Source organism: Sturnira hondurensis, unplaced genomic scaffold (genome assembly GCF_014824575.4).
Source record: "Sturnira hondurensis isolate 20B ecotype Veracruz unplaced genomic scaffold, ASM1482457v3 Scaffold0001872, whole genome shotgun sequence".
NCBI lineage: Eukaryota > Metazoa > Chordata > Mammalia > Chiroptera > Phyllostomidae > Sturnira > Sturnira hondurensis.
The window spans coordinates 38,096,862-38,109,110 of NW_028074503.1; the positions used below are offsets into that span (position 1 = coordinate 38,096,862).

The following is a 12,249-nucleotide window of genomic DNA, read 5'->3' on the forward strand; positions in this document are numbered from 1 at the left end:
AAAAACTCTTGAATTTTCAGATGTATTTAAAAGCGTATAGCTTCAAATTACTCTGGTTTATTTTCTATTTCTATACATTTATTAAGTATGAATTATTCATGGTTTTTAAAGAACATTCCAAATATATATCTATTAATGTGACTCATTATTTGTTAGAACATAATTTTCTAAAATTGCTGTGCTTTGCATCCACGTCTGGGTGTCGCCCACTGTGCCATTTTAAATATATTCTGAAACTTTTTTCTGTATATTTACTCCCTTTCCAAGCCATTCTCTCTCTCTGCCTACTTTCACAGAAACTGCAAGAGAAGCACACCAAAGAGAACCAACCAAATGTTCCTATGTCGGTTGTCAATATTTGTACTCGGACTTCACCGAAGCTGTTGTATCAGTTCTACAAGCTTGGTAAGAGTTCAGCCCAAGACAGAAAACTCATCATGTCCCAGCTGAGCGGTGGGACTGGTCTTGAGCAAGACTATGACACCTGTGCAGAAATGAGTGGCCAGAAATCAAAAAGGTAACTCTGTCTTGCCCCAGCAATTCCACTTCCGGGAACACACCCGAAGAACCCCGACACAGAACCTACGCACCCCTGTGTTCATACCAGCACTATTCACAGTGGCCAAGAGCTGGAAACAGCCCAAGTGCCAAAGAGCAGATGAGTGGGTAAGAAGGCTGTGGCACATTGGTACAGCGGAATCCTACGCGGCAGTAAAAAAGGAGCTCCTACCTTTGGTGACAGCATGGATGGACCCAGAAACTATTAAGCTAAATGAAGTCAGCCAGGCAGAGAAAGACAAATACCCCGTGGTCCCACGTGTATGTGGAATCTAATGAACAAAATAGAAACACAAGCCCGTGGAACAGACAGACAGCTGCGGGGGTGGGGCAGGGGGTGGGGCGGACTAAATGAAGGAGGGTGGAGAGATCAAGGAAAGCACATCTATGTGTGACCCAGGGACGGACAACAAAGGGAGGACTGACTTACGGAGGGGACAGCACAGGCCTGAGTGGAGGTGGGGCTAGGGAGAGAAAGCGGGAATGCAGGGCATAAACAATACACAAGGAAAAAAATAAATACACAGAATGTTCTAGGTAGCTCTCTCCTGACATTGGTCCCAGTGAAGGCAGGGGATTGCCTGTGATGCCAGGCACAGCCTGGCGCCACCTGAACTGCCAGGAGGAGAAAACGCTGGCACCTGCGGGGCTGGCCTCGCCCCGCCCTGGGAGGGACGGGAGGCCAGAAGACGGGCTTACGTTCTTGAAAGGACGTGAAGAGCATCTGGAAGCGGCTGTTGCGGCTGCCCTCGTCGGCCCACAGGCGGATCACGCCCAGGCCCGTGCGCAGCATGACGTCGTTGGCCACCGTGCTGCAGAACTTGGCCTTCAGGTCCTGCACCGCGCTGCTGCCGTCGTACACGGCCACGAAGTTCTTTTTGCATTCGTTGGAGTTCTGCATCTCATAGTCCAGGAATCGCAAGTAGATCTGCAACACAGCAAGGGGACGGTCATTTCCCAGAATCAAAAGATGAAAGTCGCCCAGCCAGCACCGGAAGTCCCTCTTTCTCAGCCTCACAAGCCCGTCTTGATTGCAATCAACCTCATTATTGTCTCCCGGGGAAGGAAAGAAGGAAGGATGGATGAGTAAGTTCACGTTGTGGGGAATATTTTTTTCAGATGTTATTATCCTTTCTTTATGTAAATGTACCGTTTTCCCTGGCTGAGTATTTTTACCCAAATGATCCTATTTCTCCTCGTAACTTCTCTGGAATGAGTGATGAGTTTTCCTAGTCCTGCTGCTTCGTTTGGATCAGCACGAGTGTGTAAGAGACACTCCTGATGCAGTCCTGTTAAACACACGTCACGACTTCCACTCCCGAAAGTGCGTGGGCAGAAATAGTTTGTGTTAATACCAAGGGAAGCAGAAGGGCATCCAAAGGGTGGCTGCTGACTAAACTTTGATGAAATTATTTCACATAACTAGGCCGCTTCACTTTTGAGATAGACTATATTTTAAAAAAATTAAAGATAGCTAACCTGCTATTATTTTCACCATACTATAGTCAAGCCATTTAGCTAAGTCCGCATAAATACCAATTACGTCAACATCCGATGAGTAAAAACTATTGCACAAACTACATGATAGCTTATTTTTAAAGATTCCCAGCAACTCGATAAAGTTTTATGGTCACGGTCAAATGAAACACTCAGGCAATGTAACTTTGGCGTTAGACATGAGGTCCCTCCGACCCCCGAGCCCATAACCCTCCCACTCTGTCACGCTGCTTCCTGATACTTCCTGCCACCCACACTTCAGACGGGACTGTGTTTCAATGCGCATTAAACATGACACGCAATCAGTCCCTCCAAAGGCAAGTTCAGAAAGAAGTCCTCTGTCCATTTCCCCACTGACTCAGTAGTATCTAGACCATGGCCTCTTCCTCTGTCTCAGACCAGACGTGGGGTCCTGAGGACATGGGGGCAAACACAGAATGAGGTCTGGGGTGAAAACAGGCACCCGCCAAGTCACAGCACAAAGACGTGTGTCAGACTGCGAGCAGTGAGCACTCAGGTGCCACGAGAAGGTTGTCTGGGCAGGTTCTGGAATCAAGAAGGTGTCTCTCGTATGGGTGTCTCCTAAGCCTTTTACATTTTTTTCAAACAGGAATGCCTATCAGCTATTTCCTCTTAAATGTTCTTTTATTAATAAATCACCTAGAAACTAAAGACATGCATTCAATTAAAGATTAAACTCTTGTATCACCCTATATTCCTGTTTTCCTTATTTAATTCATTATCTGTGAATCTCATAAGACAAATGTTTCTTAGGTCCCGTATGCCTGCTCCTGCATTAAAAATATTATTTCAGTTAAAAGAAACCTCTCTTTTCCCCTCAATGTTCTCATTGGATGGGGTACTAGCTCTTGGGAATTTCACCCTCAAGTTGGAGGTTTTTCATCCCCATTGACACTTTTGTGATATTTCAAGTTTCCCAAATGTCCTGGGTGTTTTTCCAGTTCACCCCCAATGCCTGTCCCAAAGTTATATTAGCATTTCTAAAAACTAACCTAATAACCATACTCAAATCTTTAACTGTCTTCCAAATGGTTATAATGAAAAAAGTTTAAACACCAGGCCCTGGCTGGTGCAGCTCAGTGAATTGAGCACGGGCCTGCGAACCAAACAACCGAGGTTCGATTCCCAGTCAGGGCACACACCTGGGCAACCATATCTTGATATTTCTTTCCCTCTCTCCTTCCCTTCCCCTCTAAATATAAATAAATAAAATCTTTAAAAAATAGTTCTTCTAAAAAAAAGTTTAAACACCATAACCTGGCAAAATTTCCTTCTTTTTATCTCTGAACATCCCACAGTGATTTTTATGCACATAAATAAGTTCTCCATGAAGTAACCATGTCGCATTCTCTAACTACCAACCTCTTAAGAATTTTCAAGGTCTACTTCAATGGTTGATTGAAAATTCTGTTTCCTTCATTGACTACATTTGTTCAACACCAACCACATATTTATTGGACACCTATATGCCATTGTTTCAAGTGCTATCCATAACACTAGTTACACAGAAAAGTGACATTTTTATTATTTGTATGCAATAATTTTCAAAACAATGTTTAACTCCAAACTATAACATAAAAGCAAAGACTGTATTTTTCAGAATTCTAAAGAATACTTATCATAACCATTTTAAAATGAAAAATGAAAGAGGTTCAGACAAACAAAGTCACTTCCTCAAAGCGACACAGCCCCTGGGATCGGTACCAACTTAGATCATCGTGAAGAGTCTGCTCCTTTGTATCGCACTGCACAGCCTCACCTGCACTTGGAAAAAATCCCCACAGGCTTCTGTTCCACCGAGAACATTGGAGGCGTAAAGTGACCAAGCTGCGACAAAACTAGTAAGGAAGCAAAGCCATTTCCCTCTTCCTAATGGGGCAAGGAAACTAGGTGACCGTCGAGATATAAATGAGATTCATAGAAAACAAATGTGCCCGTCTGCAACAACTGGCAAGCCCCAATGTTCTCCAAAGACAGAGTGATTGTCGAGAAGGCTTCTGCTGTGGTTAGAAAGGCCATCCGCATGTCTGGCCCATGTTTTCTCATTTGATGGTTCTAGAGAGGGTCCGTGTTTTCCCTAAAAGAAGATGGATTTGCATCCTTCCATGAAGTCTGAGCACCTTCCACACTGCAAGGCCGTTCGGATTTGACAGGACACTATTGACAGAGGACGTGAGCAAGGGCAGGCGCGAGGTGTTATCACTCACGTCTGAAGTGTTCAATTACTTTTTACCTTCTTCTTTTTTATCATCCAAGAAAAGAAACAAAGCATGCCAGTGGGTATTAGCTTTCCTGGGTGCAGGGCTGTCCCCGCAACTGTCATTAGCCAGAAAAGCGACCCAGCTCCCGCACGCTCGCTCTGGTGGAGGTCCTAGAGAGGCCCTCCCTGCATTTGTGATTTCAGTAACAGCTCAGCAGTGTGAGGTTTGTGCCATACGATCACTGCGGGGAGGGGTGCCTTCTGACTACGCGTTCACTTAAGGGAGAAAATGGCAGAAAGCGCTTCGGTCTCTCTGCCGAAGAACAGAGAAAATGGCCAACAGAATCCTATACAACTCCCCTAAAATGGCCCGATTACCATCTCCTCTCGCGGAATCATTCTGATGCATTCTTCTTTCTAATCAATCACGAAGTTTGAGCTGACAACATGATTTATTAAACAGGACCTGGGAAGCTTCGGAACACAAGCAATTTCTAGTAATATCTGGCTTCCAATCACACTAATAAGGGGAGACGGATGCTTTTGCTTGCTCACAGCCAGTGAATCTAGCTGACAACTAAGTAATATATTTACAGACACTTAAAAGTCACCACCCAACCTGGGGCCTCCCTTCAGGTCACGACGATGTGTGGAAAAGAGACCCCGTGTGGGGCGGTTACCCAAGACTCGCCGGAGCAGTTTTCACCCAGATAAGTACAAATTAATTGCACCACAGTCCACAGTTTCAGAACTTCACACTCAGGAAAACAGAGCCCACATCCTAAACATGGGGGAGCCCAGGACTTGGACGGCTGCTGTTTGATGTGTGACTGGACATGCCAGGTCTTGTCATTTTAGGCGGGACACCCCATGAATCTGGGAGGTGGTGGCGCCCCAAAGAAAACCAAGATGGCCTCTTCCTTCGTGGGGTGTCGAAAAGACACACACCCTGCAGCAGATCCTGACATGGCAACGTTAAAGTGACTTTCTGATAACCAGGCAAAAGTACTGAATATTTTAAAAGTCCATCTGAGCAGTCCTCCAAAATTGGTTAGTACAAAACGGAGCTATCATTTACAAACAGAGTTGGACCACCCCATTGTCATCGGTAGTTATCTAGTCGGTTGAATTTTTCATTTTGTTTACCCAATGTTTTCTTTTTCTTTTTCAAGATAATAAGGGCAAACACAATCTTTAGAACCTTAAAACGTATCATTGTAATCAATTATAGTTACTACCCCTTTGTCTATCACATTAGTTTTCTCCTTGCTCCGTGACAAATCACCGCAAGCTGAGCAGCTTGAAACAACCCCCATTTATCATCTCTGTAGGTTGGAAATGCTCCGAGGCTGCTGAGGGTGGGTATAGGAGACAGAGAAACGAGGCCTCTGAAGGCCCCGCTTTCCTGGTGACTGTTTACCAGGGCTCCTTCTTAGGTCCCAGAAAACAGTCTTCGCTCTTCAGGCTCTCTGGCTCCCCCTTGGGCCACAGCCAGAGAAAATGCTGAGTTTAAAAAAAAAATCATGTGATTAGATTAGGCTCACCTGGATAAACTCTCTTTTAATTAACTCAGAGTGAACTGATTGGGAACCTTAATTGCATCAGCAAAATCCCCTTTGCCACGAACTTAACGTAATCAACTGTGTGATATTTATCTTAGACACAGTCCTAGGGTCCAGGCTGGAAATATTAGGGGTCATCTTGAAGATTCTGCCCACAACAATAAAGCTCAACATATAATTAACTTTAACACAACTTCACTTTGAAATACTAACTTGTTATATACGTTTTAGTTGTATCCTAATTTTATTCAAGACATTTTTAAGTAGGTAACAACATTCAAAATTCATTTCAAGCTTTAAATGATGGGTAATTACTAAAAGCTAGAGTTTTATTCTCCCAAGACCTAAAGTCATCAAATTAGCTACACTTGTGCATTTTCATAAGTGTTTGGCTTATCTATTTTCCTGACTTAACAAATCTGAAAATGTCCCAGAACAGCGTGGTTTGGTGGCGTCACCCTGGACTGAGTCAGGGTAAAGATCTTGCTTCATCACTGTTGCTAACCAAGTGTTTGGGCAATCCTTCCTTCCAGACTCATCAAGTTGCAGTCTTGAAAGGGGTTTAATATCATCTATGCCAAAAATGTACTTGACTTTCTAATTATTACACAAAGTCCCTGCCAGACTCTTCTTGGACTCCTCCTGTGGAGTTGCACTGGATCTTTGGGCAGCTCGATTATTCAGACAAAAACCGAAAACCTTATCCATATTGAATCAGAAGCTATTTCACTCCAGTTTCAAGCACTCAGGTAAATTTCAGTGCTTAAAACCAGGCAGATTTAGCCTTATCCTTTTCTCCCTGTGTCCTATCACGGCCCTTCAACCCTGCGAAGATCAATGAAATGCCCATTTCTCTAGATGGGCATCAGTTCATTTCCTCCATGACATTTCTCTGAATGACAGACGCTTTTCTTGGCACTGAAAAATAAGCCCCACTTCATGGAATGAACACCCAAGTAGTTACCATAATGGGGTAAAAAACCAACATGCATGTCTGGGCCAGACCCAGAACTAGACCGCGTGCGATCCTTCCACCCTCCTTGTTCTGGAATCCGTGCGAATCCCAGAGACTGGCTCACGGGGGCATGACCCCACACCATACTGCTAACCTCTGTAACAGTCCACCTCCCTGACTCAGCTCGCCCATCTGTCCAGTGAGCTGAGGAGCAACGGATTTCCAAAGTTCTCCCCGCCTCTGGTATTCCTGGTTCTAAAAAACTGGATTCAATGGGATTGTCTACATCACTGTTCTCAAACAAAGCAGATATCAGATATTGTTTATTCAACTGGTGAAAAGGCTGGTTAGCAATAGGTATTTGGCTTTAAACAACTTAAACGATAAGCAGTCGGTTTCCACCAGCAGTTACCACGCACGTTTTCACCAGGAGCCAGTTCAAGTGTAGCTCACGCTCCGATCACACCGGGGCTCAACTGTCTGCGCCCCACCCCCGCTGGGAGCGACTGGAGCCAGCGGCCCACACAGGCAGTCAGCTCCAGTCCCTGCTCCTCCAGCTATGCAGGGCTACCCCCATCCTCGACCCTTTCATGTAACAGAGACAGCCTGTCACAATGGGGCCATCTTTGTCTGGCCCTGCAGGTGGCTTCCCCTTTGAGTCACAGAATGCCTGATTCTGTGACGGGCAGGTCCATTGGTCATGGCTGTTTCGTTTCTGTACAAAAGACAATCTACTTATGAGCTGGCAGAAATGGTGTGTGTTTACACTCCCCTAAAAACCTGCTCTGTGATGGTGATGGTGACAACAAAGCTACCTGTGACACTTAGGTGGGACTCAAATGTGTCCAGTGAAAAAACCTTCCAAAAACCTTTCATTCATAGAGTTTAAGAAAAATGAGGAGCACTTGCCTGTTGTGAAGGAGCACAAGATAGAACAGTCTAGCTCCCTTAGAATCAATGGGGTGAGCTGAGTGTTACAGTTGGTACTAACAGCCTTCGATTTTTTTTTAAGGAGGAATTACTGTCTTTCATTGAGATGCAATTAATTTTTTCAAAGATTGGTTCAGGCGTGAGGTGACCTGCAAGAGGCAAACCTGGAACGGGGGCTGTGTCTCTGACTCTCCCTACTGGAAGTTCACTTCCAAATTGTGTGCAGACCCCAGGCAACAATGTTTGTGAAGACAGACAAAAGTCGTTCCTGAAACACCGGCTTCCTCAGAGGCGACTCCCACTTCCCCGCGTCCCGCACACCCAGCCCCCACACTCTGCCGTATCTGTGGGCGCCTGTGCTTCCCCCGTCTGCCATCATAAAGCAGTCTCGGCCCCCGGGATGTCTGCCAGGCTTCTCAGGGCTCATCTGCTCCCAGTACTGACCCTTCTGTCCTTACTTCATAGGGAGAACGACTTTCCAGAATGTAGATCTGACCACGTCACTGTCCTGCCACACGTATTTCCATGTGCCATTAATGCTCCCCTAGTGCTACTGACCTCTGGCACCCAGCCTTCACGTGGGTTTACTTTACGTGTCAGACATGTGTTGTTTTGCAAGCCCTGGTCAATTTATTTCCTCGATGTGATGTCAGGTTGAGAAGCATAGTGTAATTGTAATAACCACCACTTAAGGACAACATTTTGACCCATTTTTCAGAGGACTGGAATTACAGTGGAGTCTCTTGCTCGGGTTACCCCATGACCTTTGGCAACATCTCCATGTTACTTGTGACGTGAAAGTGACATGGGACAGGAGAAGACAAGTTGCACTTCAGGACCCAAATAAAGTGATAGCTTACAGTGGAACTGAGCACGTCCAGCTGGCTGAAAGCTATGCACGCCGTGACACTTCCCAGGTGGGCTGTCAAGTCTGGGTGTGACCTTGAGACTGACCTTGGATCGTGGAGGTGCCCGGATGTACCACTTGCAATCAACGGCCTCGCTAGCAGAAGCTTTGCCTTCCTTCACAATTTGTATAGACTCCACAATGCCTTCAGGACCGCCCATCTCAAACTCACACACTAAATAACAGAATGTCAAACAAACACAAAAATGGAGCTTGAATAATAAACCAAAAGTATATTTCACAGCAGCAAATAAAGACCTCTGAACATGATTAAACATCTGTTTTACCAACCTGGTAATGGTTTCAAAACGCCAAGGTCCTTAAAGTCAGGATCTTAAAAATTGAGAAAAAGACAATTAATCTTATTCTGCATTTATTAGTTACAATGATGTTGAGTAAGATACCATTAAATGATTCAGGAATCTGACTGAAAATCTACATTGGGGGAAATTAAATGCTTAAATAAAAACTTCCTGATACTATTAAGATGGAAGTGTTAACTTACATAACATATTGTTATTACTACAGTTTTTGTCAATACAAAATAAGCCATTTTTTTAAACTGTCTAATGCCATTCTCTTCCCTAATGATCAAATATGAATCTTACTCATTATCTCTAACTCCATAATTGGACCATAGATGACTTTGTAAAATATCTCCATAGATAGTTCAAGGTTTGGGTAAAACTTCCATCTGTTCTAGATACAACTCTTTTGTCTGATTTAGGAGATTCTGTAAATTGTTGAAAGATAATTTTCAACTGATATATTGGAAGCACAAAGTTAAGACACAAAACCTAAGGCTTTTCCTCCCCTTGGCAGACCATGCAATCTTCTCCTCATCAAATCGTCTCCCTAACTTTTCCTTTTAAGACCCCCAGAATTAGGTGTCCACTCAGCACCCACCCCCTCACCTTCGCTTCCTCTCCGCCTGCAGCAGGCTCAGGTATCTACTCATCTGCTCTGTACATAAGTGTCATGGAAGCTTAATTTCTCGTGAGCCTCAGAAGAGCCCTTGTCATTAGAAGCCAGCATGGTAGCCACTCCCTTCCATTACCCAGGACGGATTTTGAGATAGGGGTGCAGCCCATGTACCATAAAGCTCAGCCCATCAGAGGGCTCAAGACGTGTCCCGTTTGTCTTGGGCGCTCTTGTAGGATCACGTGCAGTGGCCTTATGATGGTGACAGTGAGCTCTGACGATGAGCAGAACAGAAACCTGGGGATGAGTGAGTCCTTACCTATGTCGTCGGGAAATGGTAGAGACCAACTCTGCAGTTGCTCCCCTCTGGGGGCTTTTTGGTTTTAGAACAATACACGTCTTTCTAGTCTCAGTGAATTTGAATTGGATTTTCTTTTATTTATGGGTGAAGGCTTCAAAGGTTATCATTTATCTTGGAGGCACATGGTATCCAATTTCAAAGACGATTCTGAAATTTAACTTTATTTTACTACTATGGTATTCATTATCAATTTAAACTCTTGTGAAGTTAGGAATACAGGGTGGGACAAAAGCTGGTTTACAGCTGTGAGTACACAAACACAGAGTTTATTCTCACGGTACTTACTCATTCTTGTGTTACTCTCCATACGAACAACTGTGAACCTACTTTTGTCCCCACCTGCATTTTTTCAAGACACTGCTCAACCATGGCCCAGGACTGAACATGAAAGGAGGGAGCTCTCTCTGGAGGGAACTAGTTCTGGAGGTCAAGACCATGGCTGCGTGGACGTCCGTGGGCCCGTAAGAGTGCTGCTTCCAGTGTCTGTGAGCTCGGATGCGCTGAACGCGTGGCTGCAGGCCGGCTGTCCTGGTCCTGAGCCGCTGTTTGTGTGTCTGTCAAACGGGGACACGTAGTGGCCTGTGGAGACGGGAAGGCCTGGGCGGCCGTCAGCGCACTCAGAGCGCCTGCTGTTCCGACTCCGTGTATATTACAGGGCGCTATTAGAAAGCAGTCACACATTTTGCATCAAGATACAAATCCCTTTGCAAACTCTTTTTTAAAAACAGTTCTTTTATCTTTGGGGGGGATAAGAAATAAATGCCTATATGCAATTTCCATGAGAGAAGCAGAAATAAGGGCAACATAGTTCATCAGGGGTAGGACACCCCTAGTCGGCTTTCCTGCCCCCCATCAGCTAAAGGAATAGACATTTGTTTATTCTTGCAATAAAGGTATATTCGATTCCTACTGTACATAAGGAAGGAAACCATGTCTTACAGAGTCACTCAGATTGGTTGTCACCACTGGGCAGCTGCGCTGTATTGAAAAGACCACCCACATCTTTCCTTATTTTCACATCCAGCTTGACCACCTCGGCTCTCAGGTACTTTATTATTCATCATAACCTTTTTACTATTTTAAATAATGCTTAATGATAGACATGGCCATTAGTCATCATCTCCTTGTCAATGAGAACATTCCAGGCTTGCATGCCGCTCCTGGGATTGTCGTGGAAGTGTCACTGGTATTCCGTTGTGCAGCTGAAAGCGAACACGCGTCATTTTTATAACTCACACCAGACAAGGTTGAGAGAAAGGCCAGTTCTGGTCATCAAAATGTATCTTTGTCTTTGTAGTAATGGTGAGGGCACTGATAGTTTTCAAAAAAACTTTAGGAAAAAATGTTTCTGCAATTCCGTTTGAATTAGCCACCAGGCTTATCACCATTGCCACAATAAACAGTCCATCTGACCCTCGGAAACAAACCAAAATAAACAACACCATGATTTTTAAAAACAGCCTACACTGACTTTAAGAATACTAAGATCGATTTATTGCCCCAGCTTGTTCAAGGTCAATGACAAATTACTATGCAGAAGCAGAACGATGTTCACAGAGTAAACTGTCTTCTATTCCAGAACCCCTCACTCCACCAAATCTACTCCACTAAGCAACCTGAATACATTTTTTTTTAAAAAAATCTAGATCTAATCATGACACTCACCTGGCTTTCCATTGCCTTTGGAATAAAACCAACACTCTTTTTCAGGGACCACAACGCCCTGTGCGCTCTGCCGGACCGCCTGCTCCCTGCGCCCCCGCTGCTCCCCCTGCTCCCTCCCCTCTAGCCACACCGCCCTCTCTTTCTGCAGCATTGCAGGCCGTTCCCATTCTCAGCACTTTCAACTTCAACTCTTTACTGTCTGCAACGTCGTTCCGCCAGGCCCTTGCAAACGTAGCCAGATCTTCCTCATTCTTCGGTTCTTGGATCACGTGTCATATTCTCAGACACGTCTTCCTGGACGACACTCTCCACAGTGGTAGTGTTGCCGTGATCACAGCTGACGGTTATTCTGCCGTTCATTTACATTTTGATTGACGGTGCCCTCCCACTAGACGAGCGAACTCCCTCTCTCCACCACCCTTACACTGTCTCCAACGTTGTGCCCTCCCACTAGACGAGCGAACTCCCTCTCTCCACCACCCTTACACTGTCTCCAACGTTGTCCAGAAGGGTGAACCTGAGTATTTCAAAGAGGTCGCTTACTTGTGCAAAGGAGAAATCTATCTACCCCAGACAGAATGGGAAGGGGAGAAACAAAAAATGACCAATGTCCTTATCCCTTCCGCTCCGTAGATGTGAATAATTTGCATTACTGTGACTTAGGCACACAAA

At 44.9% G+C, this 12,249-nt stretch overlaps 1 protein-coding gene across 3 annotated transcripts in view; it reads right to left on the bottom strand.

Annotated features, from left to right (window-relative positions):
• Positions 1–12,249, bottom strand: part of NETO1 (neuropilin and tolloid like 1) — a 72,893-nt gene that overhangs the window by 16,119 nt on the left and 44,525 nt on the right. For all 3 annotated transcript variants that reach the window (XM_037035734.1, XM_037035724.1, XM_037035743.1), the window contains exons 6-8: positions 8,922–8,963; positions 8,678–8,805; positions 1,258–1,486 (exon numbers count right to left, since the gene is read on the bottom strand). In XM_037035734.1, the coding sequence (XP_036891629.1) occupies positions 1,258–1,486; positions 8,678–8,805; positions 8,922–8,963 (399 nt within the window). The remainder of the gene's footprint in view (positions 1–1,257; positions 1,487–8,677; positions 8,806–8,921; positions 8,964–12,249) is intronic.